Raw genomic sequence first — 25929 nt, 5'->3', positions numbered from 1 at the left:
GGAGGTTTAAGGCGTTATAAGGCAGGGAGCTCCTTTTCAGAGCTCAAAAAGTTATTTCCTGGCTACAAAAAGTCCTTTCTGGCAGAGAGTCACCCCTATCGGGTGCAGGAGCATCCCGAGAAGCATCTCACCAGGCCCAGTACCGCCACTACAGTGGAAAAAACAAGCTCCCCGGCGGTGGCAGTGGAGCTCATTCCAGAGGTGGTCCAGCTTCAGAAAGCCTATGCATTCAAGTAAGTGTGCCTCCTCAAACGCCACTAAATTAGAAGAATATTTCTTCAGACAAATGGGTTGTAAATATTTTTCAAAAAGGGTTTACAATTCCCCTTTTAAGGTTCCCAATTCAGAGGTTTGCACCCAGCAGAGAGGTGAAACCAGTGCTAGATGCCTCCCTTTCCTTAGCTTTAAATTAAGGGAAGATAGGGTTGGCAGACATATCTATTACAGAATGGGTCAGTCTGTTGTACTCAATCCCAAAATCAGACGGTTCCTGGACACTGGTTCTAAATGTGAGGTCTCTGAATGCTTTCATCAAAAGAAAAAGGTTCAGGATGGAGGGTTTATCAGATCTTCCAGGCTTAGTACAGAAAACATTTTTCTGCATAAAGTTAGACCTAAAAGATGCCTTCCATTCAGTCCCTGTAGTCAAGAAAGACGGAAAGGTGTGGCAGTGGACTGTTATGGTGTTTGCTCTATCCAATGCACCATACACATTCTCCAGAATAATGAAATCAGTAATGGCCCATGTCAGACTAAAAGGATACATGTGTCTGTACTATCTGGATGGCATCCTGCTCATGCACCCAGATGGGGAAGTCTTTGCTTCTCAGAGGGATTATCTTGCTTCCCTTTTACAAGAGCAAGGATTTTTAGTGAATTTAAAGAAATCAGTCCTAATTCTCACTCAAAGCATTCTCTTTCTGGGTTTTGTACTGAACACCAGGACTATGTCACTATGATGAGGACAAATGGGACAAATTATTGGTACATCTGACCTTATCGCTCAGGCAAAGATTATCAGGAAATGAACAGCTTTTACACCAGCCTATGACGATTCCCCTTTACGTTGCAGAAGAAGCCAGCTGGGTATCAAAATTCTTTCTCCCCAAGAAGGTAAGAGAAGAGTTGAAGTCTATTCTGGGGTTAGAAATCCCACTTCCTCGTCCCCTGTTAGAGCAGCCGTTTGCAGTTACTCTGACGTCAGATGCCTCAAATCACGGTTGGGGTATGTTTACAGCCCAAAACGTGATAAGAGGAATCTGGTCAGACCAACAGAGACTCCTTTATATAAATATATTGAAGTTAAGTTCTAGAGCATTTGGCACCCGTGGTGGATCCTAAATTTGGCAACCCCCCCCCCCACCCCCCAACTTTAAAATGTAAAGGAAAAAAAAACGCAAAATGTTTTAATGTATTTAGCACTGAGCAGTGTTTGTGTGTTTGAATGTAAGCATGTTTTTGTATGGAGTATGTAGGTATGTGTTTGTATGTAGTGTTAGCATTTGAATGCAGGTGTGCATTTGTGTGTAGTTTTTAATACAATGGTGTGTTGATATATAATGGTGGTGGTTTAATACTTATGTGTGTTTGTATGTTGTATCGAAGTTTGAATACAGGGGTGTATTTGTGTGTAGTGTTGGCAAGATGCTGAGGTATATGCACACACACACATATATACACACACTGATACACTTGCAGATATATAGACATACAAACGCACACTGACAGACAGATACACAGACACACACACTGACATACATGCAGATACACAGACACACAGCTACGCACATACAGATACATACTCACACATACATATACACAAACACATAGGTACACATAGTCACACACAGATACAAACACACTGACACACATGCAGCTATGCAGACACACACTGACACATATGCAGCTACAAAGATCCAAACACTAACACAAACACACAGAGACAAACACACATACAAATACAAACAGACACACAGGTACACAAAAATGCAAATACACAGACACAGACGCACATAGACACACAGATACAAACACACATACCGATACAAACACTGACACACAAACAAATACAGACATACAGATACACAGATGCAAGCACACACAGATACACATGCAGATAGACAGGTGCACAGTGTGTGTATTTTTATAGTGGAGGCACTGTGTGTAGAGGATGCAGTGTCTGTGTGTAGTGCATGTAGAAAGCGTGCTTGTGTAGTGTGCAAGTTTGTGTAGTGCATGTAGTGTGCGTGCTTGTGTAGTGCATTTTTTTAGTGGATGCAGTGTGTGTTTCTGTGATGTATGCAGTGTGTGTGTGTGGATGCAGTGTGTATTTGTTTAGTGGATGCAGTGTCTGTTGTGTGGGATAAGTACTGGGGGAAGGGAGGTTAGCAGATTTTTAATTAGTTGGGCTTATTCCCCCCTTCACTCCACAGGAAAGAGGCAGGGAGGGGGGAATAAGCCCAACTAATTACCAATTACCACCTTCCCCCAGTACTTATCCCAAACAACAAACACACACTGTACATGCACTACACAAATAGACACTGCATCCAAAACACACACACTGCATCCAAACACACTTCATGCACTATACTCACACTGCATCCACACACACACATCACACTATTCCCCCTCTCCCTGCCTCCTACCTGTGGCCAGGAAGGGAGGACACATTCCCCTGCTGGTCCGGTGGCAATAGCAGGCTGTATAGCGATGAGGGATCCACGAGTCATCTTGCACCCTCCAGCAGCAGCATGCCATTTCCTCTCACGAGACACAATAGCATTGTTGCGAGTTGCCATGGCATCGCTGCATCATGCATTGCGTGTTGCATGGAGCGTTGCCATAGTAACCTGCGGCAATGCTATTGCAACAGGAGAAGACATGCTGCTGCTAGAGGGTGCAAGATGACTCCTGGGTCTCGCTTTATCATGGAAGAAGGCACAGGGGCAGATGCTGCCCCTATATCTTCTTGCATGATGAAGAGGGGCCCAGGAGTCAAAATGTTGCCCCTGTCAATGTGCGCCCTGGGCATACTAATTAGTATGCCACTGTCTCCATGGCTTAGTTCCTCTAAACCAGTTACTGGCATCGGTAAAAGTCCAATCAGACAACATATTTCAGAACCGTGGTTGTCCCGGACCCCAGGATGGTTCCATATTATACTAAAAGAGAGACAAAAAACATTCCATATTTCCTGAGCTCCGGTGGAATTGGATTTGGTTTAAGATCCTTCTGAACCAGGCTTATGTTTAGTCAGTCTGTTACAATCATACCCTGACCTTTCTGCTGCATTTAGAAATGATATCAGTCAATTATTTCTTACATCAAGGAATCCCTTTCGTCCTGCCAAGGTTAATATAATTAGAGGTTGGATACCTTCCACCATGTCTTCGGCTGGTATTGATGTTTCTGTGTTCAAAGGCCACTCAGTTAGGGGCGCCTCAGATACTAAAGCAGCAGCGCTTCGTTTAGATGCTTTGTTTAGGTGCTTCGTGGGATGAACTAACCATTCGCAGTTTCCCCATTTTAAAAATCTGAGGTAATCAGGATTCCTGCACTCACCACGACTCTCCTGATTATCTGATTGTCTGAAACGCTGTTGCTGTGCAGGAGTACAGCGCAATCGTTTTTTCAGCTCTGGCATTTGACTCCGGGAGGTTGCCGCATACCCACTAGCTTTGCTAGGTGGTTATGCTCATCACTAAGACAAAGAATCATAGATTCCTGCAAACTCTGAAGTCATTCATCCCAGTGTGCAACAGGTGCAGTGATTAAGTTACTGCTGTGCATAGCCACTGACCGTCATTTTTGACTGACTTATTTAGAATTATTTAACTGATTTGTAATATTATTTTTTTTTTATTTCTTGAGGAACACTAATAGGCACATTTTCATGCTATTTTGGTTTGTCCAAATTTTTTTTCCTGAAAGAATCACATGGATGAAATTTGTTGAAACTGAAAAACCACCTGGACAAAATTCAGTGTATCCAGACCAAATATTTTTTTGGACAAAGCAATTCGGACTAACCATATATTTTTCCCATTTACAAGTCTACCTAAAATAACATTTATCCCTATGCGTCTGACCTACCCCTAAAAATTCAGAACTTACATGACAGCTAAGATGTTTTCCGTTGATGCTAATTTACATACAGTTCTATTTAGCCTACCCACTGTGTCTAAATTGTATTTTGCAATGTCACCTATTATCATCCCATGCTACTGGGAGCAGGCATCTTGTTTTACCGACACACCTCACTGCAGAAAAAAACTAAAACTAATAAAGTCTCAAGCAAATATCAGCAGTGTTATACACAAAAGTGTGAATTGTTGGGAATTCAAATAAATTTCAAATTTCATTCCACAATAGCCAAATACAAATAGACTTGAATAATTATTCAGATTTTGCTTGTTTTGTCTACAATTTGCAATCCATTTGAAATTGCAGAGAATTCATACTTTAGTGAATAATCTTGTTAGTAAAACATTACAAATTCTGTTTAAACAACCAGACTCTGCCCTAAGTCTAAAAATGTGTTGTGTGAAGTTACAACTAATGTCTAAAAATGGGACTAAATAGTCATACTATAAAGTCATACTATAATGTTTTCTTAGAAAAACACTCAAACATATTTGTTACCTCAGTATTTGCAATAATTTCACTTTCCACCTAGAAATTAAAAAAAAAAAAAATGAAATATTATTTGAGAGACTAGAGAGTACATACATACACATAATATTGAGCAACCACATTAAACTGGAAACTGTGTACTCACTCTGCTTGCAGTAAAATAATTTCTGTATTCTTCCAAATCGGATATTCTTTCAGTCACCCACACTCCCACCAAAGAGCAAGGTTTTGACACATTCACAGCTAATGAAACATTTTCAGACGGTTGTGTTAAGTTTGTACTCCAAGACAAGGAAACCTTAAGCCGAAAAAAGAAAAAGGAAATAGGAAACAAATTAAATAGGATTTTCTCCGTTAAAGCCATGCCAGGTAGAACCCTTTATTTAACTATTAATCCTTTTCCCTCTGTGTCTATATAATTTGAGTTATCCATACATAATTTACAGCTAGTGGCATAGGGCCTTTAATTTGGCATCCAGATGAGAATGAGCACTGTAGAGAGGTGTTCTGCTACCCATTCACAAGGCTAGTGAAGGAACATATGTCAATTCTTAAGTCTAATTATATGCAAAATGCATTAATTAATTAATTAGGACTGATTACCTTGGATAATGATATTTACATGATATTTGTATATATTTATTATTTACAGTGGTTGCAGTGTGTGTGTGTATTTTCTGTACTTTATGGCGGGCCATATAATTGCCATAAGGAGCCCGTCACCACGGTTGGCCAAGCCCCTTTCAGGTGTATTGCCTATAACAGGGATAGGCAAACTTCGGCACTCCAGATGTTGTGGACTACATCCCCCTTAACGTTGGCAAAGCATCATAGGAGGTGTAGTTCAAAACATCTGGAGTGCTGAAGGTTGCCTATGCCTGGCCTATACCATTCTGATGGCATCTCTGCTCTTTAGTGAACAAAACAAACAAGTTGATCCTTTTTCTGATAATATATAGGGAAGTTATGTAACAGTTCAGTGCGTATTATTAGAAAGAAAATACATTAAAGAGTTACAGCAACATTTTAGTTTGAATGGTTTACAGATGAATGAAAACCCCAAGATGGCAACATTTTCTTAAAATAAATGATTCAGCTTTAAGTATATTTCAAAGAACCTGACATCTTAAAATTAGAGATAAGGTTCGAGTTAGGGCAGGTGTTAGAGATTTATTAATCTTAGGTCATGAAATGAAATGGACCAATGGATGATGCAGTGCATACGGACTGATGCTTATCTAACATTGATTAGCCAATAAGAAATTGGTAATTGATCACATAGTTGCATCACAAATATGTATTTGAAATTGTAGAGGAAATATCTGCGTGTTTTATTCCATTCATGTTTACCTTGTTTTGAAATAGTCCTTGGATATGAATTGTTTCAGATGTTTGCATTATATCTCCACCTTCCCCATTGTTGATCATAAAATAAATTATTATGGTAGCTTGTGGAGTCCACGAGTGTTCTGGAGTAAGAGTGAATGATGAATTTGTGGTTTGTCCAACAAAAACAATTACTCCCCTCGCCATGACCTTAAAATACAAGAATATATAACATAACTAATAAAAACATATATTCCTCATTTTACATAGTCTGCCATAACCTAATTAAGAAATATACAATATTTCATATTTGACATCATACAGTGACAATATTGTTATTCATTTTAGGATAATCATTTAAAAGAGATATAATTTACTTAAAGGGACACTATATTCACCAGAACAACTACAGCTTCATGTAGTTGTTCTGGTGAGTATAATCATTGTCTTCAGGCATTTTTATGCAATCACTGCCTTTTCAGAGATGGCCACTGGAGCTTCCTGGATTGGCTAAATCTGCAATTCTGATTATGTCACCAAGAGGGTGGGGCTAGCACCGGCAGACCCGCACGGCATTGGAATTAAGGTGAGTTTTAGTTCCTTTTAAGGGGGGTAGGGGAGGGCAAGCCACCTTAATGGTGGGTTAAACACTATAGGATCATGAATACATGTCTGTGTTCCTGACTCTGTACTGTTCCTTTAATTTTTAAGTAAGGTTATTACCTCCTGCTTCTTTTTTTATTTATTTTGTAATTCATAACCTACATTTCCTAATTGTGTATACATAATTACAAATGAAATTTGTTTATTGCAAAATAAATTTGTTTGCAAATTATGCTATAAACAGTGTCCATAAGCTCACAGTGCCGCGTCACTCGGATCTACGATGTTTCGAGTTTCCAAGAATTGAATACAGAGTGACTAGCTCTCTCTGGATCTGCAGCATTCTGAGGGTAAGGGAAGGGGGAAAGAGGTAATTCTCTCCTGTCTGTGTCTGTATTCACTTTGACATGATATCACATCCTCCATGCTCCTAGTGGACACAGCATGGTAAATGCAGCTGCTGGGCAGTGACTGAGGAAAAGCCACCTGCGAGAATAATTAGATCGAAGGTTGGCTGGCAGAGAAGAGCAGTGAGCAGTCATCAGGCAGTCTCTCACCACTACACCACCAGTGTAAATGTGTGTGTCACAGTGTGTGTTTCTGTTAGCATGTATATGTGTCTGACAGTGTATTACTTAAAGTATGAAAAATTGTGTTGTCCAGATACTCAAGGTAAGTCATGTAGATTTTTTTTCTTTTTTTAAACAGAACAGGAACAGCAATGTTTCATCCTACAAGTCTTTGTCAAACTGGAGAATGACATTAAGAATGACAGTGTGTTATTGACAGTGTATTTGTGCGGACTGTGTGCCTGTCAGCATGTATTTGTGTTTATGTGTCTGACAGTGTATTTTGGTGTCTATGAGTGTGTGTATATATGTCTCTGACATTTTAACTGGTGTATTTCTGAGAATGTGTGTTTGTGTTTGATATAGTTACATAGTTACACAGCTGAAAAGAGACTTGCGTCCATCAGGTTCAGCCTTCCTCACATATGTTTTTGCTGTTCATCCAAAAGAAGGCAAAAAACCTAGTCTGAAGTGCTTCCAATTTTGCAACAAACTAGGAAAAAATCCCATCTTGACCCCAAAATAGCAGCCAGATGTCTCCTTGGATAAAGCAGCTATTACCCCACTAATTAGAAATGATATCCCTGTATGTTGTGTTTTTTGCAAGTATTTATCCAATTGCAGTGTGCATATGTGTGGGTTTATCAGAGTCTGTATATATACGTGCATGTATCAGTGTGTATATATGTCTGTATGTATTAGTGTGTCCAAAAAGGCAACATCATTAGCTTCTCCCTTGCAGGTTGAGCCTATGAGGGGAAGTGATTGTGTCCCCCTCCCTTACTAAATTTCAGCCCTGCCCACCTCCCTATAATCTCATTTATTTATGTTCATTTTCCTTTCCCTTGCTGGCTCACTGTGCGCACATGTACTCTGAGCCAAATAAATGGTCCAATAAAAGACTTCTCTCTGGGTCTCGCAATGGCTTCCATGATGTCAGATGAAGAGTGGAAAGCTGCACCAGATTTAGCTTTCTTAACAACGTATTTTAGCACTTATATCAGGAACCTAAAGAATAATGCCCAACAGGGATTATTAATTCATTTTAAAAGATAGCAAAAAAGATTGAAGTACCTACTTGGTTGCAAAAGTAATTGGAACTTGCCAATTAATCTATAGAAACACTGTGCTTGTTAAACACTTTTAAGCGTTTATTGACTACCTGAATCTTTAGAAATTAAAAAATGACATACCGTATAATATAGTTTCTGACTCTTTGGTAGGGTATTAACTTCAACCTGAAATGTTTCTCCAACCTGAAATATATTAAAAAAAAAAAATGGTTTTTATATTATTTTTGTTTAAATGTTATGTTAATTTACATTTTAATAATTTTATCATTTTTAATATCCATATTGTTCTTATAATCTCAAACTGTATTTTAGATTGGTATGAAATAGCAGTAATATTTTGAAATGTTACCTTTTTCACAGAGTTTGAAATTCTTATTTGAGCATAACCATTTAATCTACCACTTTTTTCCAGGATCCAGTTCTGAGTGGTATTTTGGTACTGAGCCTGGAAACAAAAATATTGGTTATAAAAAATTTTTTCACTAAATATATTTTGTGCTGAATAATTTGTTTGAATCATCCATTTGTATATTAATTGTATATTAACTTAAAGGGACTCTCCAGTGCTAGGAAAACAAATCCTCTAATTCCCACCCCCCATCCCATGTTGCTGAAGGGGTTAAAACCCCTTCAGTGACTTACCTGAATCCATGTCCCTCTCAGGCTCTGCCGGCAGGGGAGACCTAATGCACATACGCGGCAATGGCCAGGTGCATTAGACCTCCCCATAGGAAAGCATTCTTCAATTCCATTGGGGATTCTGGCGACGTTGGAGGTCCTCATGCATAGCGTTAGGATGTCCAGCATCATTTAAAAACACTTTTCGTGTTCTAAGAAGCCACTAGAGGAGGACTTAGCCTTGCAAGGTATTTATTGCAGTTTATAAAAACTGCAATAATTACACTTGCAGGGTTAAGAGTGATGGGAGTTGACACCCAAACCACTCCAATGGGCAAAAGTGGTCTCGGTGCCTGAAGTGTCTCTTTATGACTGCAGTGGCACGTAAAAGTATATTAACCCCTTAGAAATGACTGCGTTTTTATATGTTTGTCTTAAAATCTGATTTGATGCTCATCTGAGTTGCAGTAATCGACTAACACAATCTGTTTTAACTATTAGCACACAAATGATTGTATAGGTCTTGTAAATATTGACCATATTATTAAAATATTCACAGTATAGATTGGAATAAGTATGTGAAATCCTAGGCTAATGACTTCAATAAAAGTTAGCTAGAGTTAAAAAAAAAAAAAAAAAAAAAGTAGTAAACCTGTCCCCAATGTTCCAGTTCATTACTACAGAGGTGGTGTTTGATAAGCCTGTTTTATTTTATTTTACTAAATTATTGAGACTACGCCGTGTTTCTACTACTAATGTAACTACACTACTCTATGTTTCTAACTCATCATATCTAGAAACTTTACCCTAGACAAAAACGACAATCTCACCTAGTATCTGGATATGAATGCTTGGGCTCTACTTTTTGTTAAAAAATGTGCACTGTTATCAATATGCTATGCAATTGTTTCGCTATGTTTTCTTTTTACCTTGCAATAGCTGTCGTGGCATTGCTAGCATTTCTGTAATAACATGCACAACAAAAATAAAGAATTATAAAAAATAAAAAGAATAGTAAACCATGTGTCAAATTCATTCAACAAGACTACAGGTGTGGATTGAGCTACTTTGACTTATAAAAAGCACTCAATCATCTGTTGCCTTTCAAAAATAGCTCTAAGAAGACCTGCATTTAAAAAGTTAAAAGGTTTATTTCAAATTGTCTATAAATGTTTAGTCTATTTAGTACAGTGGCTATTCTATCTTGAAATTACTGTCCAGCCAAGATGACTCAAAGGGCACAACACCACACATTTAGCCACTGCTTTCCAAATTGCAGCACACCTGATGTTTTCCAAAGACATCTTGACACTCAAAACGCTAGTAGGAAAATGTTTTGTGGACTGATGAAACTAAGGTGGAGTTGTTAAGGAGATTATGCAGCACTTTGTATGGCATAAAATGGCACTGTATACCACTGTATACCAACATGAAAACATCATCTCACAGAATTAGCAAGGTAAAAGTAGCATCATGAATTAGGGCTTCTTTGCTGCTTCAGGGCCTGGACCACTGCCATCATTGAAGGAAAAATGAATTCTAAAGTTTATTACGATATCCTACAGGATAATGTCAGTGTGGCTGTGCTCTACATAGACGTTGGGTGATGCAGCAGGACAATAATCCTAAACATCAAAATAAAATCACTACAGATTGGCATAAAAAAACAAAAATCAACCCTTTGGAGTGGCCCAGTCAGAACCTAGACCCCCAACAGAGCTGTGGATATCAGACATCCTAAGAATTTTTTTTTATTACAGTTATTATTGGGTAATGCACATTCATTGTATTTCCCCCTGTTTTTGTTATAGTTATCTCTTCTGCATTGTTATTGTTATTCAAAAATGTATTAATAAAAATATTTGAAAAGGCATCCTAATAATATGCCTAAGCTGAAGCAGTTCTGTGATCCAAATTTCATTCTGAACATTGTGCAGGTCTAATCCACAGCTACCGTAAATGCTTGGATGAGGGTAATGCTGCCAAAGGAGGATCAATTAGTGATTAAAAGGACATGCATCATTTTTGAGAAAGCTGTCACATTCAAAAGCTTTAGCTTTGAATTAGACAGTTGCCTCACTTTGCAGTCTGAAAAAAAGTAGTTCAATTTGATTTTTTTCAATATTTACCTGCTTCTTCTTTCTTATGCTTTTCACACCTACTCTAAGAGAAACACTAATATAACCAATCAGTGTCCATCCGTATGAATGATGGAAAGGTGCATTGGGCATAGTTGACAGATTTACACACATGCATACAGAAGATTTCTTCAACTCGCAACATTCTGACAGGGGGAGAAGAGAGGGATCTTGCAGAGTAGGCCCCGGTGTCTGGTTTCTCTCTCCTACTACTTTAATGCTATCCTTACCTTTTGTGTCACTTTACCCCACTCCCTCTAGCATGTAAGCTCATTGAGCAGGGCCCTCAACCCCTCTTTTCCTGTGCATCAAACTGGTTACAATTATATGTTTGTTAGTCCACCTATTGTAAAGCGCTGCAGAATTTGTTGTCGCTATATAAGTAATAATAATAATAATAATAATAATATACTGCGCAATGATTCCCTGTTTCTGTCATTCAAGGACAAGTCTGAAACTGAGATAGATAAGTGGGAGGCTGAAGAACCTACCCTAGCTGAGAGGTATGCCCAATAATGTAATCTGACCAAGTTTATAGACATATATTACATACTTTCAAATTATTTCTTGCTTTATTTTGACTTGTATATTTGTATAGGTGTTTGCTAGCTTAAAAAAAAGAAATGTCAAGTAATGCATGTCCCTTTAAATCCAAGTGCTCCCTTTTTCAACTGTGACTGAGGTGTGTTCAATAAAGATATGAAATATTATAAGTGTTTGTATATTGTTATTTTAAGCACATTGTGTTTGTCTATACTTGTGACTTTAATGAAGATGAGATGATGTTTTATGACTAATTCATGCAGAAAAATAGTTTTCAGGCACTTTACATACTTTTTCTTTTCATTTGTATTTTTGAAAAAAGAATATATATATATTTTATTCGTAATGTAGGTTTTTTTTTTAATGCTTCCTGTTAAAGTGCATTTACACCCACCTCAATCTTTATCACTTGTACAGACTGAATTATTGGAAACGAAATATTGATAATTCCAGATTCTGGGGTGGTGTATTCTCGCACAATTACACTTCCTGGATTGGATGATGGTGTAGTCAAACTGACATTGTCTAGTGAGGCATTAGAAAATAATTCTGAAAACCAGAATTCAGTAGTTGACTGAATAATTTTAACTGTAACAATTTTATTTCTCTCTTCTTCTGTTAGAGATGCATTATCAAATCTCAGGACCTGCAGCTGTATAAAGAAAAAATAATTATTCACAAATTTTATAAACATAACTATAGTTAAGCAAACCTGAACAATGGAAGATTCAGTTTTAGATTCATTTCTTCATTATATATGGTTTTTGGGACTATTTCTTACAGTACAAAATGAGCAAAATACTGCAAAACAAGTGTGTGAATAGCTGTGGAAAGTTGTTAAGAAAATAATAGATATGCTTTATACATTTTAAAAAAGAAGAAAAGAAAATTAAAGAAAAGATGATAATTATAATGTAATTATGGTTGTTAACATAAATAGGAGGCACGCATGCATACCCCCTGCTTAAATCTTGTTTTTTTCTTGATCCCTGATGTATATTCAGAAATGCCTAAATAGTCACAAATACTTTCAAGCCAAGTCATTTGTATTATTCACAATAACATTGTTATAATACATTGTTTGCTAGTTACACTGTAGCCTTCTGCTTTTTTCAAGTCTTAATTTCTCTGGTTTAAAGCTGCTAGCTGAACATTTTGGCTGATACAATACAAGAAACACAGAGGGTGTTTTAAACCTGGATTTTGAAACCTGAAATACAACTACAGTATTGTTCTACACACTCAGCTCATGTTGGCATTCTTGGGCATTTTCCAGTAACTCGAAAGTCAAGTTGCTGTGCATTTCAAAGAATCCAAGCTCAGACTAAACTGTGTGCCCCCATGTTGATCTTAATGGACATGGCAAGACAATTTGCATTAGGCATGATTGTGAGTGATCTAACAGGTTTATACATTTTCTTTAAACAATTTTTTTTTAAACTAATTTACACATGATCAAATATATTTTTTTTTATATTTTTTTGACTTGACACACTTTTTTTCGGTTATAGTTACTATAAAGCATGTACCAAACCCAAATTAGTATGCAAACCAATATATATAACATTTATATGTATAGATTATACATTTTATATGTATCAAATGGCAATATGAAGTAGAAAGCATTAAAATCAGCACCTTGAAAAGACTTTGTAAAAGTGTGTTACTTCTTTTCTTTTTATTTCATATTTCAATAAAATGAGTTTGTATTTTACTTTTGGACCTTTATTGAACATCATTTATTGGAGAAGCTTCATCTCACATGCCCGGGTGCGGGATATACCACCTATGCTGTTAAGGATTGAGCAATACCTATTTGTGTACATCTCCTTTTTTATTTGTTTCATAAAAACAGAGAGCACTATTTTTGTTATTTTTATATTCTCTGCATATCACTGGAGCATTATCCTGGATGCACAACGTGGGTTACTGGCACAAAGACACAATACCAGAGGGGACCAGGACCATGTATAGATCCACAGACGGAATTATCCCATTCAAACACTGTGATCTGGAGCTGATCTATAACTCCAGAAACGTGTGAGTGCAATACTTTTCCATATTTTTGCCTCTACTTCTTCTATACATACTACACTATATTTGCATTCCTGTCCCATTTAGTTTTTCTTTTATAATGCTCCATTGGATTTTATCTGTAAAGCGCTGCTTTCCTACACTCCCTGTTTTATTTGCATCTACGACCAGAAAGAAGAGGCTCTGGTTTGGGAAGGTTTAACTGCTGCACATACAAGAAACAAGCACCAGAAATCTCACTTTGCTGCTAAATATTAGAATCAGCACCGTTTAAGATGAATTCTTTGCTACAGTTTATTTTAAACTAGCAGGCTCAAAATTATTTAATTTTAACTAGTTCTGAAAAAATTGTTGACTTGGAGATGTTTTTCAATCCAGGGAGTGAAAAATGTCTTGCTTTTAGCTAATTTCATGGTTATCTACTATGTTTTCTGATATATGACAAGTGGTCTGTATGAACAGTCCATATGTGCCCCAGTTCCTTCTGTACCTTTTCTATGGGCTGAAATTTTGGTGTGTATGCACACATAACAGAGCTTCACGGCAAAAACAAAAATACAATATGTCTTCAAATATAAACTTGTTGCAATGAGCATGAGTATCTGTACTGGTCTTCTAAATTATTTTTTTAGTTACACGAATAGTTATCTGTAGGACCTAAGGTATCTAAACTGTCACATTCTGAATAATGCCCTATTTGGTATTATTCTGTAGGTCCCAACCTACAGGAAGTCTTGGCTTAGTTAGAAAGGGGAGGACCTGCAAAGGCTTCAAACAAGAGATCTGCAGCTTTTGCAAGACCTTTTTAGATACCCCCCAATGAAAAAAATGTATTATTAAAAGCATGCATGTTTTTATTGGAGGTATATCTACTAACAAATTATATTAATTTTTATTTTGTTTGGGAAGTTTAGGGTCACTTTAAGTCTTGCCTCCTCCCCCCGCCTAGAGCGCTAGTGCTCAGCGGGGCATACAGCGCTTAATAAACTTGGCAGAGCAAGCACTGTTTTCCCACTCATTGGAAGGGAGTGCAGGCAGCGAGGGCACTGTGCCACCAGCCGTGATATGACACCGCATCATTAGATCATTAGAGGGCATACGAGGGATCCCATCACCGACCACTGGCCACCAAAAGAGGATCCACTCCTGCCTTCCCAGAGAGGTAGGATGGCTTGGTGGACCTCTTAATTGATAAAAAGTGTGTATCTGTGTGTGTCTGTCTGTTATTGAGTCTGTGTCATGAGAGTCGTACCCCAACATGCAGGAAGAATGGAAACCCACAAAAGGTGGATTCGAAAGATGTATTACTGAGCCGGACTCAACGTATTAAAATAACAAACAAAAGGAGGTCAGGATAAGTCAAGGTCAGGAGTACAGAAATACCCAGAGTATATACAAAGCTGAGTCAACTTCGAAGCCTGGGTCAAGGTACCAGAAATCACAAGTCAAATATAAAGCCAAGCTCAGGATACCAGTAATCACAAGTCAAATGCAAAACTGAGGTCAAACACAGGAAATCACATGCGAATCTCTAGCAGCACTAAACAAGGATTTACAAGAAACCATGATAGGGGATTAAAACCAGCCTTAGATAGGCTTACCCGTTTTCTGATTGGTCCACGTCATCATTGAGACACAATATAGTGAAGACAATCACACAAGCTTGACAAGGATCCGATTGCAGATCGAAACGTTGCTGTGTTTGCTGTGTTTCTCCAATAAAATCTGCTGTTTGAAAATGACACTGAGTGCCTGGACTACATTGTCTTCACTGTATGGAATGTGGTTTTGCCAGCCCTAGGTGCACTGCACCAAGGTTTACAAGTGATGAGAGTGCAGATCCCTCCTTTATTTGCAATCATTGTGACTCAAAACAGATTAGGGTCACCTAGATGACATGGTACCTTTAAGAGGTGGTGTGACATCATTCAGCAATCTTATATAAGAATGCGTCCTTAAAGAGGGCAGCGTTCTAAATTTTACCAGCATAGTGCAGCAGCGGGATGTGGGCGAAAGCAGAAGAGCGATTTGCCAGCTCTAAAGGGTAAGTATGTTTATTCAATCACAGAGGCCATACCGTTTGGCCCCATGGAGCGGTTGTGCCGCACGGCGGGAGGAGGGCTGTGCGGCTCTTATAAAAGGTAAGTACCGCTACAGTCTGTGACTTTGTGTGTGTATGTTATTATGTGTATGTCTGTGGTTATTGTGTATCTGTCTGTGATTATGTGTGTGATTATGTGAATGTCTGTTGTGTGTGTTTGTATGTGATTATATGTGTGTGTGTGTGTGTGTGTGTGTGTATGTATCTGTGATTATATGTGTTTATGTCTGATTATGTGTGTATTTGTGAATGTGTATGTTTCTCTGTGATGTGTGTGTATGTGGTTATGCGTGGAAGTCTATGATCGCATGTGTGTGATTATGTGTGTCTATAAGTGTTTGAGCGTGTGTTTGTTTGTATGTGGTTATATGCGTATATCAGTGGTTGTGTGTGTGTGTCTGTGAACATGTGTCTGTAGTTATGTGTGTAAATGATTGTGTGTGTGTGCATGAAAATGTGTGTAGATAGCTCCCTAGCTTTGTATCCTTAAATATGACAATCCCACATGAGGATATCTAATAAACAACTGAAAGATAAAATTAAGACGTGTCATTAGCGAGCCCAGAACAAGAATTCCAGATGGTTAATGTAATTTCTGTGTAAATCTGTTTTCTGATGCCAGCATGCTGGCGCCACACAGCCAGTGGTGGCACGTTACCTGACACCCCAGTGGAAATTAGTAACGTCCCCCAGTTTTGACTGTGGCAGCTAACTCGCCCCACCCCCCAGATATATTGTTTTGAGAGTCGCCACTGCTGGCCTGACTTCTGTATGTTAAAGAATATCGTAGATCCTTAGCACCAAAAGTCAGTCAACCAGGGATTATATAATATATGTGGTTGTACAGTCTATCTACAAACAATGGTGCTAAAGAATATCCTGTTATAACGCAGTGCAAGTCACAGATTGTGTGGACATACCTGGGCTGTGAAATTGAGACCTGGTGTAGTTTCTCTTGGTTCAGTAACTATGAAAAGTGTGTAGTCAGAGTCAGTTTTTTCAACTTGTGATAATCCATGTGTTACAATACCTTAAAATACAAGATAAGACATCAATATTATTGAGTTGTTATATCATATTGACATTCTGTATTTAAAGTGAGTCTGCTACTTGGATTTACTTGGGACATGTAAGTAGTAAATGCCTTTTCAAGGTTTGGTACCAAATAAGTCGCATTTGAGGGAAATTGATTTGCTTTAAAATACATTGCTGCAAATAGTTTATTGTTTTTGTACTTGTTCTTAGAGGCTCTGGGTACAGACATTGTATAAGACATAGCATAGTTTAAGAGTGGAAAGACTACTGCTACTCTATTTTATATGTGTCAAGAACGACAATCTCATTTTTTTTTGTATTGGGTAACTATATTTATAATTCTGTAAGCAAATATCCTATTGATTTAAGCTAGCACATTCCTCTTTCTGGCATAAACTAATGGGGTCATTAACTAAAGGTTTTTTCTAGATAATCAAAATCTGGTAAAAATTCCGATGACCTTGGCAACTCTCATATTCTGATACTAAAGTCAATTCTAGGCAGAGTTCGGTCATCCAAACAAATTTGCAGCAATCGCCCAGGTACATTCAGTGTCTGTATTAAGGGTTATTTAATTACGTAGTTCTGCCAGAAGGCAAATAGTTTTAGTTTCATTTTTTCATCTGGTCCTAGATTTGAAGATTCTAGACCAAATCCAGGCCCATTCGAGGTCTGAATTAAGATCTAGACATTGTTTAATAGTGTGAACAATGTCTGGATTTTGCAGCTTTAATTCGGTACGGGGCCTTTGAACTTTTGGACTTTGGTGAATAACTCTGTAAAGATGGGGGATACTCCTATCAGAGGCTTCTCATTGAAAAAGTCTCTGTGCAGGAGTCATTCACACGTTTAAGTCTTTCCAATGTTTCTCAATAAACTGTAATAAATCTCACGGAGAAGAAAGAAAGGCAAGAGTGCACTGTTAAGCTTTATGCAGTTAACCGAAGAGGAAAAAACCTCCCTCGCTGTCTGATTAACATCCAAGGAGATGTCTGCCCTTTTTTTTTCCCAATTGAAATCAGCACTTTTATAAACTGGCATAAATGTGACGAGCTCTAAACACATAATGCAATTCAGCAAGCGGAAGTGCTTCATAGCTATGGAGTGTCCCTTTAAAGATTTCAAAGTGAATTTCAAATCTAAGGTCCAAATAGCCGAACTGGAAATATTCTCGAAGCCAGTTATGCTTTCATTTCAGCTAATGTGAAGTTAACATTTTAAATTCACCTTGAATTAATTTTGAACCTTCACTTTAGTAAATAATCCTTTTAGAAAAACCCTGCTTGCCATTCAGCCAGTCTATATAGCCAAATAAGAAATTCTATGTCTTCTGTTTGCAGATATCCATCATAGACTGTTGCAACTATATGTACTTGTTCAGAACAGATGTTAGTAAAGTACCTGTAAAATCTTCGGTTACCGAGGCTGTAATGTTTATTCCACCCCAGTTCAACAAATATGATATTTCTTCATATGTGAAACTGAAATTTGCAGATCCTGAAATCTAAAAAAGGAAAGAATGCATTAGAGTAATAGCTTGTGTATTATTTAAACTATTTATTGACATGGTAATTGCATATAATGTAGAGAGACAAGTGATTATATAGATAATTATTTTTTTAAAAAAAAGGCTTGGATGCTTTTTTGTATAAACAGAATATTCAAGAAAATTATTGATATGTATGTGAACAAGTTGTTGATCCAAGGAGAAATCTGATTGCTATTATCAAGTCAAGATCGAGCTTCCTCTTTTTGTAGCATAGATGGAAATGGTTACAATAGTTTTTTTGGGGGGGAGTTTTTTTTTTTTTTTTTTTTTTTTTTTGGATCAACAGCATAAAGAAAGGGGTTTCAGGGTTGAACTTGATGGACGTTGGTCTTTTTTCAATCTAGGCAACTATGTAAAGTAGTGATTGAGAGGCAGGCAGATATAGCTACGTGTAATTTTGTGTTTTACAACTAGTGGCAACTAGTAACCATTATCTGCGAACAGAACTTTTTCTATTTATGATTTGTGTTTAGTTCAAATAGAAAAATACATTAGATCTGTCCTAACTTTCTCTGACTACATTTATAGTCATACGTTTGCCTGTGGTTCCTAAGTGGATGCTACATGAATAGTATTCTACTTATACTATTCAACTTATATATTTACCTTAAAACTATTCAATGAATGCTTAAACATTCTATATAAGCTACAAGAGTCTGCCCTATTTAAATCACTTGCACATTTTTTTCTCCTTTTTTTGACTTTATGTTAATGAGTCTATAAACTTTTAAAATAGTTTTTTCAAAACAATAAAATATCAAAAAATATATTATGTATAAAAATATTTCTATATATCAAAGTATTGTTAAAAATATTAAAGCATTTAAAATTGTATCTAAAAATATTAACAGAACATTTTAAGTTATTATAGTGCCATTTAAATGTCCTGCTTTATTATGTATTTCACTTTAATTTAGTTTGAGGGCTTGAAAACATGTCTTATTGCCATGCCCCAAATCCTCTAAATCAAAGAGCTGGGTATTATACTCCCCTGCACTCATACCCACTCAAAATAGTACGCATAGCGTACTGATATCAATGGATTTGGGTCTTTCCTGTTTGTGAATGTACAGGAGTCAAAAGACCTCCAGCATCTGGTCTCCAGCTCTGAATCTCATGGTTTCTGCTGGGGAACTTGGTGCCACCTTTTGCATGTATTGGTAACTCTTGCCCTTCTCCCCATGCTAGTGGAAGCTGTAGCCCTGGCCATACTTCTTGATGCGGCTGCAGTTACTACTGGGCCATGCTCCAGCCACTAGCACTGAATCCAAGGGTCTGGGATTTGTAAGCTGTGAGCTATGTCAATCAGCTCACTGCTCATGAATGCTCACACTGCATGCATGCACATTATAGCATTCCAGGCTTCTCTTAGAGAAACATTAAATTCAATGATTCTCTATGAAAAATCTCTGAGTGCATTTGATTGGATGATCACAGCAAGAACATTGGATTTGATTAATGTCATCATACATGATAACGTGAAAAGAGGCGGAATGTCATGATTTGAATACTGGATGGTGCTGGAATACAGGTAAGTTAAGGTTAAATTTATTTCAAATTAGATTATGTAAAGCAGATGCAATTAATACAATGCATTATTATAACCAAAGTGTATTAACAACGTACATTCTTGTACTGTAGCAATGTTTGCAAAATGTTCTCGTAACATATGGTACATATATATCATATAATTCTTTTATTTATATTGCTTTAAGATATTGTGGTTTGTTGTCTACTTCTCTGTAGTAGAGAACCCAATCTAAAACAAAATATAGCAGGTGCTACAAAATGTGTAGTGAAATATATTTTTAGAGAATATCTTTGCCTGTATGTACAGGCAGACGTCATAACAATAATAGGGCAAAAGAAGACTTACCGTGTATGTTTTATTGATAGAATTGGTAGACATGTAATTATAATACAATGAGTTCAGAGATACCGTTACATTTCCATTTATTGATTTTCCAAAGATGTTTCTGAAACAAAAAAGAGAATAGAGAATGCAGCTTCATAACAGTATATTGAATCGATTTAAATATTTATTGTGGTTATATAACATTGTCAGATGTAAATTCAATCATTAGGTTTGGGCAATAGGATGCCCATATGAACATTTATTTTTATTCTTGTGATGTCATGTAAAGCTTTAATATCCTGTTATTAACTGAATGCATATTTAATAGTCATTAAACTAGAAAAAATATATGTATATCCATTTGTTTTAATAATATTAAGATGTGCTATTATTTAATTAATATAAGTTTAATACATTATTTTATCGCCAATGTCTTTCCTGTGTCACATTAATATCAAAAGTATTTTTAAATGTGTGATATTGGGGTTAATTATAAAGTTTATCAACTAAACTGAGAATTGTGGGAAATTGCAGCACTTATATTACTGTAAATTATGCCTCCATTTTTGCTTTTCTGGCCTTAAAAATTAAATTTTCTTGTCAATTTTCCATACATTTTGTTTTCCTTTAGTTTCATTACTATAATGACGCACAAACCATATTACTAAACACAGCTTTATAAACAGCACAAATAAAATAAATAATAAATCACACAATACTTTGGTTCAAACTGGATGTATTTCTCCCTCTTATTTTCTTGTTTTATTTAGTTCTGACTGCTCGATTATTATTATTATTATTATATTTGCCACAATTCTTAACAAATTACTTACTTTGCCGTAACTGTTCCTTCAAGATTCAGCTTTTTGTGTTCAACATAGAAAGCTGGGGTTTTTATTTTAACCTCAAACCTTTGGAAAACTGAAATAGATATAAAAAGGCATGGGTTTAATATGCTTAATGTGCACGTTTTAAAGTGTGACGTAATTGGAAAAACTGAAAAAAATCATAGCATGGAAGAAAAGTGGGAAATGTTATGCCGTGATATATACTTATATGTATGCCACATACCATAGTCACTAACTGTGAAAAATCCAGTGGTCTCCATATTCTGAAAAATAAAAACAGAGCATAAACTTTAAGCAATAAAAAAGGGAGAACATGCTTTTAATCCATCTATGATAAATTGATAAATTATTTATATTTGCAGTTGCCATAATATAAATTCAGATTTCTCCTGCTGAAGTATTTGTTGCAACTGCAAATAGCATCTGCAGATTAAGTGTTGCTCCAACTAATCTCAGGCAGTCCAAAACATGCGTGATCTAGTATTGCCTTGAGCTGATAGAAACCCTAACACTAAGAATAACTCTTACACTTGCCCTCAGGGCCGGACTGGGACAAAAATTCAGCCTGGGCAATTAAAGGCAGAGTATCCTACTAGGAGGGGTGGGGCCAGAAAGGAGATGTGTAATGTCACCACAATTGACAGGCACACACCCCACCCACCCACCAAATGACTATTTGTGTTGAATTGTGTGTGTAAAGGGGTCTGTTTGTGGCGTAATATGTATGGCTCGGGGCTGTAGTGTGGGTGGGTGTTTTTCTCGGTTGTAAAGTATGTGTGTGTGTGTCTATAGGACCTGTGGAGTGCGTGGGCCTAGGGGATGTAGTGTGTGCATGTAAGGGCTTTACTGTGAGTTTGTCAGTGTATCTAGGGGCTCTAGTGTGTTTCTGCATATTGGGGCTGTAGAGCACATGTGTATAGGTGCGGTAATGTATGCATAGGTGCTGTAGTGTGAACAGGGGGTGTTGAATGTGTATTTATATGGGATATAAATTAGTTTGTATGCATGCAAGGGGTGTAATGTGTGTGTTTATAAGGGCATAAAGTATGTGAGTGCAGGGAGTGTAGTGTATGTTTGGGGGTATAGAGTGTGTTTACTGGGTGTATGTGAGTGCTGGGGGTATAGTGTGTATATAAGGGGTACAGAGTGTGTGTACTGTGTTTGTGTGAGTGCAGAGGGTGTAATGTGCACACATGGATACAGAGTGTGTGTAGGTGCAGAGGGTGTAGTATTAATAGAGGGGTATAGAGTGCGTGTAGTGTGTTTGTGTGTAAGTGCAGGAGGTGTGTGCATATAGGGGTATAGACTGTGTGCAGTGTGTTTGTGTGTTAGTGCAGCAGGCAGTGTGCTTGTGTGTTAGTGTAGGGGGTGCAGTGTGGGTAGTGTTTTAGTGCAGGGGTGCAGAGTGTGTAGTGTTAGAGCAGGGTGTGCAGTGTGTGTAGTGAGTGTTAGTGCAGGGGGTGCAGTGTGTTTGTGTGTGTTAGTGCAGGGGGTGGAGTGTGTGTAATGTGTTAGTGCAGGGGGTGAAGTGTGTGTGTAGTCTGTTTGTGTGTTAGTGCAGGGGGTGCAGTGTGTGTAATGTTTTTGTGTGTGTATCTGAGGGGGTGTGTATATAGTGGTTGGGTATGGGCCTAAATGATTAATTTAATTTAATTAAACAAAAAAAACTTTTATAACCTTACTGGGGGGAGAGGGAGCATGCAGATACCTGGTGGTCCAGTGAGAGAGGGCACGCCGCCACAGATCCCTGCTGGTCCAGTCGGTAGGTAATTTGGTCTGTACCTCCACAGGGTACAGACCACGTCTCTCTCGCGCGCGCAAGAGCCGGTATTTTAAAGCGTTGCTGTGGGTCACCATGGCAACGCTCTGATAATCTCGGAAGTCGTGAGAGGGAGAGAAGGAAGCTGCTTGGCATGCATGGAGGGTGTCCAGCTCACTGCCCAATCTAACCCTCTGTCTCTTGATCTTTCCTGCCGGCCTTGGCCCATGGCCCTTACAGACACACTTACACTAACCTTGATGCAAATTGTTTACTAAGTCTGACATTAACCCTAAAGATGTTGTTTTTTGTTTTTTTTACTCAAGGCCATTCTTTATTTTATCTCTTCTACATTGTTAGGGTCAATTTTATTTTATACCTATACATTTCAAAATATAAATCTCAGTTTCACATACCACACTGCATAGTAGGTGACATCATAACAACAAAAAAAAATATTGCATTTTGTGACTGACATTGAGGAGTGCAGCACCAAATGTCCACTTGGAAATGTACAAATCACTGCTTGCCCAAGATTAGCAGGAGATTAGCATTCTTGTGGGGCAAATGTGGTTTGCAGCTCACACCTTTAATGTAGTCCCCCTCCTGACTGACACCAACATACAAGTAGGACAACGATTCAATCCTCTCCTCTACTGGTATATCACTACTGGGCTAGAGGCTGGAATAAGGACACAAGGCACAAGTAGCTGCACAAATACCACCAGTCTCTGTTTGTCTGGAAAATACATGTCCCACTAACTATTGCCCTAAAGTATGTGCTAACCCTCCTTTTTAAACTAATTGTTAAACATGTCACAAAAATACATAATAAAATGGTATTTTTGTAATTATTTTTTTAAATAATTTGAAGCGTCTTCTTTCCAAAACACGTCACATTGTCGCCATTGACAGTAAGACTTTACATTCTTCATAAAGACTTCCTTGAACAATACAGAAATTAAAGGGACACTATAGCCACCAAAACAACTTTAGCTTAATGAAACAGTTTTGGTGTATAGATTATGCCCCTTGCAGTCTCACTGTTCAATTATTTGTCATTTAGGAGTAGAATCACTTGTTTATGCAGCCTTAGTCACACCTCCCTGCATGGGACTTACACACCCTTCCTAAACACTTTCAAAAACAGTCATCTAATGTTTACACTTCCTTTATTGCAAATTCTTTTTAACTTAGATAAAAAGTAGATAAAAACTTTTAAAATAAGTTACATCTAATTGAAAATGAAACAATTTTGTTTTCATACAGGCTGTGTCAGTCATAGACAGTGAAGGTTTGGCTAGGGCTGCATATACAGAAAAACATAATTTAACTCCTTAATGTCAGTGAATTCAGCTGTGAAACTTTAGAGGCATGATCTATACACAAAAATTACTTCATTAAGCTGAAGTTCATTTGGTGACTATAGAGTCCCTTTAAAGCTTCAATATCAGTACAATGGTTTGAGAGTAATGAAATTAAAGACAAAATTCCAAACAAAAAAAACCAAAAACATAAATTACCACATTTATTTGAAAGCAAATTGAACTTCATCCAGAGGGCACCCTTTATGTGGTTTCAATTATGTTTTTATTTCTGTTTATTCCATAAGATGACTTTGGACAGCGGATAAGGGTCCAAGTCTATGTAACCTTAAAAGAACTGTTCCACCTGGCCATACTTACATCTACTGTAGTTTGTATTTTCCAGGAACCAAGCATGGGATTGGTAGACAGCATAAACTCAATAGATACAACCCCAAGATCTGTTGACAGGTTCTGCCATTGTTGGATGATATTATTTTCAGGGTTCTGTCAAAGTACATATAACATATAAAAAAAGGTCCCCCTAAGACTTCTAAATACAATCGGTTTGACATACATTTATCAATATTGACATATATAGAAACAAATGTTAACAGGCTAAAATACACTTTTGTCCCCTTTCACTAGCTACCATATTTCATAGAAAACATATTTTGTTCTGTGCTCTTTTAGGTCTTTAAATAACAGCTATCTTTTAACTGCTTCAAGCATCTAAAGGCTTCAGTCTCCATGAAGGGGAGCTGTCAATTCTTAAAAATGTTGCAATGTTTACTTCTTCCCTATATTTAACAAATATGTGGTTGTGGGTTGTGAAAAATAACATTAAATACAGAAATCAATACCACTTTTTCCTGTAACTAGGTGACTCCATCTTAGCTCTCTCTCAATACACAAATACACACACACAAACCCCTCCCCCCCCCCCACACACACACAGCACACTACCAGCACCCTCACACACAGCACACAAACAGCATCCTCTTTGGAATGTGACGTGACGTGGCGGGCCTCCATACACCTCCAGGTACTCCGCTGGCCAGTCGCAGCCAATGCAACACTTACCAACACACACACAGACAGACACACTCACTGACAGACACACACAGACACTGACAGACACACGAAGGCACACACACTCACTGACAGACACACAGACAGACACTACCAGCACCCTCACACACAGCACACAAACAGCACCCTCACACACAAACAGCACCCTCACACACAGCAGACTAACAACATCCTCACAAACACAAACACCCTCACCCACATAGCACACTACCAGCACCCTTACACACACACACACACACACAGCACACTAAGAGCACACACGCACAGCAGTGTATGTATGTGTGTGTGTACATATATATTTTATATATATATATATATATATATATATATATATAGTTTTTTTTTTCATAGAAACTTAGGTTTATTTTGAAAAGTACAGTATAAAGAAAAAACACAACCCCCCCCTACTAAACCATCTTCTAAATCCCAGTCCCCCCAATATACTAAATCACAGCACCCCCCTCTAGCCAACAAGCAGTCTCTACTCAAATGCTGCTGCCAGTATGCGACTCCGGAGTCCGGTCTCTGGTATACCCCAAATGGCGCAGAATCTGATCCTCCCGCTACTTCGGAATGTGACGTGGCGTTGTGTGCCTCCATACACCTCCAGGTACTCCACTGTCCAGTCGCAGCCAATGCAACACTGACCAACACACACACACTGACATACGCACTCACTGACAGACACACTCACTGACAGACACACTCACTGACAGACACACACACTGACAGACACACACACTGACACACATAGACAGACACACAGACACTCACTGACAGACACACAGACACTCACTGACAGACACACAGACACTCACTGACAGACACACACTCATTGACAGACACA

The 25929-nt window shown here is 37.7% G+C and overlaps 1 protein-coding gene across 1 annotated transcript in view; it reads right to left on the bottom strand.

The window, feature by feature from the left end:
- The window catches only part of LOC134586988 (CD109 antigen-like), a 98562-nt gene that overhangs the window by 54332 nt on the left and 18301 nt on the right, over positions 1–25929 (bottom strand). Inside the window, exons 5-16 of the mRNA XM_063442989.1 lie at positions 24372–24497; positions 21151–21190; positions 20913–21000; positions 20101–20200; positions 18077–18179; positions 16561–16670; positions 11900–12157; positions 8556–8651; positions 8327–8389; positions 5986–6171; positions 4781–4933; positions 4645–4674 (exon numbers count right to left, since the gene is read on the bottom strand). Coding sequence (XP_063299059.1) covers positions 4645–4674; positions 4781–4933; positions 5986–6171; positions 8327–8389; positions 8556–8651; positions 11900–12157; positions 16561–16670; positions 18077–18179; positions 20101–20200; positions 20913–21000; positions 21151–21190; positions 24372–24497 — 1353 coding nt within the window. The remainder of the gene's footprint in view (positions 1–4644; positions 4675–4780; positions 4934–5985; positions 6172–8326; positions 8390–8555; positions 8652–11899; positions 12158–16560; positions 16671–18076; positions 18180–20100; positions 20201–20912; positions 21001–21150; positions 21191–24371; positions 24498–25929) is intronic.

The sequence above is a fragment of the Pelobates fuscus genome, chromosome 2 (genome assembly GCF_036172605.1).
Source record: "Pelobates fuscus isolate aPelFus1 chromosome 2, aPelFus1.pri, whole genome shotgun sequence".
In the NCBI taxonomy this organism is placed as follows: Eukaryota; Metazoa; Chordata; class Amphibia; order Anura; family Pelobatidae; genus Pelobates; species Pelobates fuscus.
The sequence above is the reverse complement of the archived record's forward strand: the minus strand, read 5'-3'. Positions and strand labels throughout refer to the sequence as shown.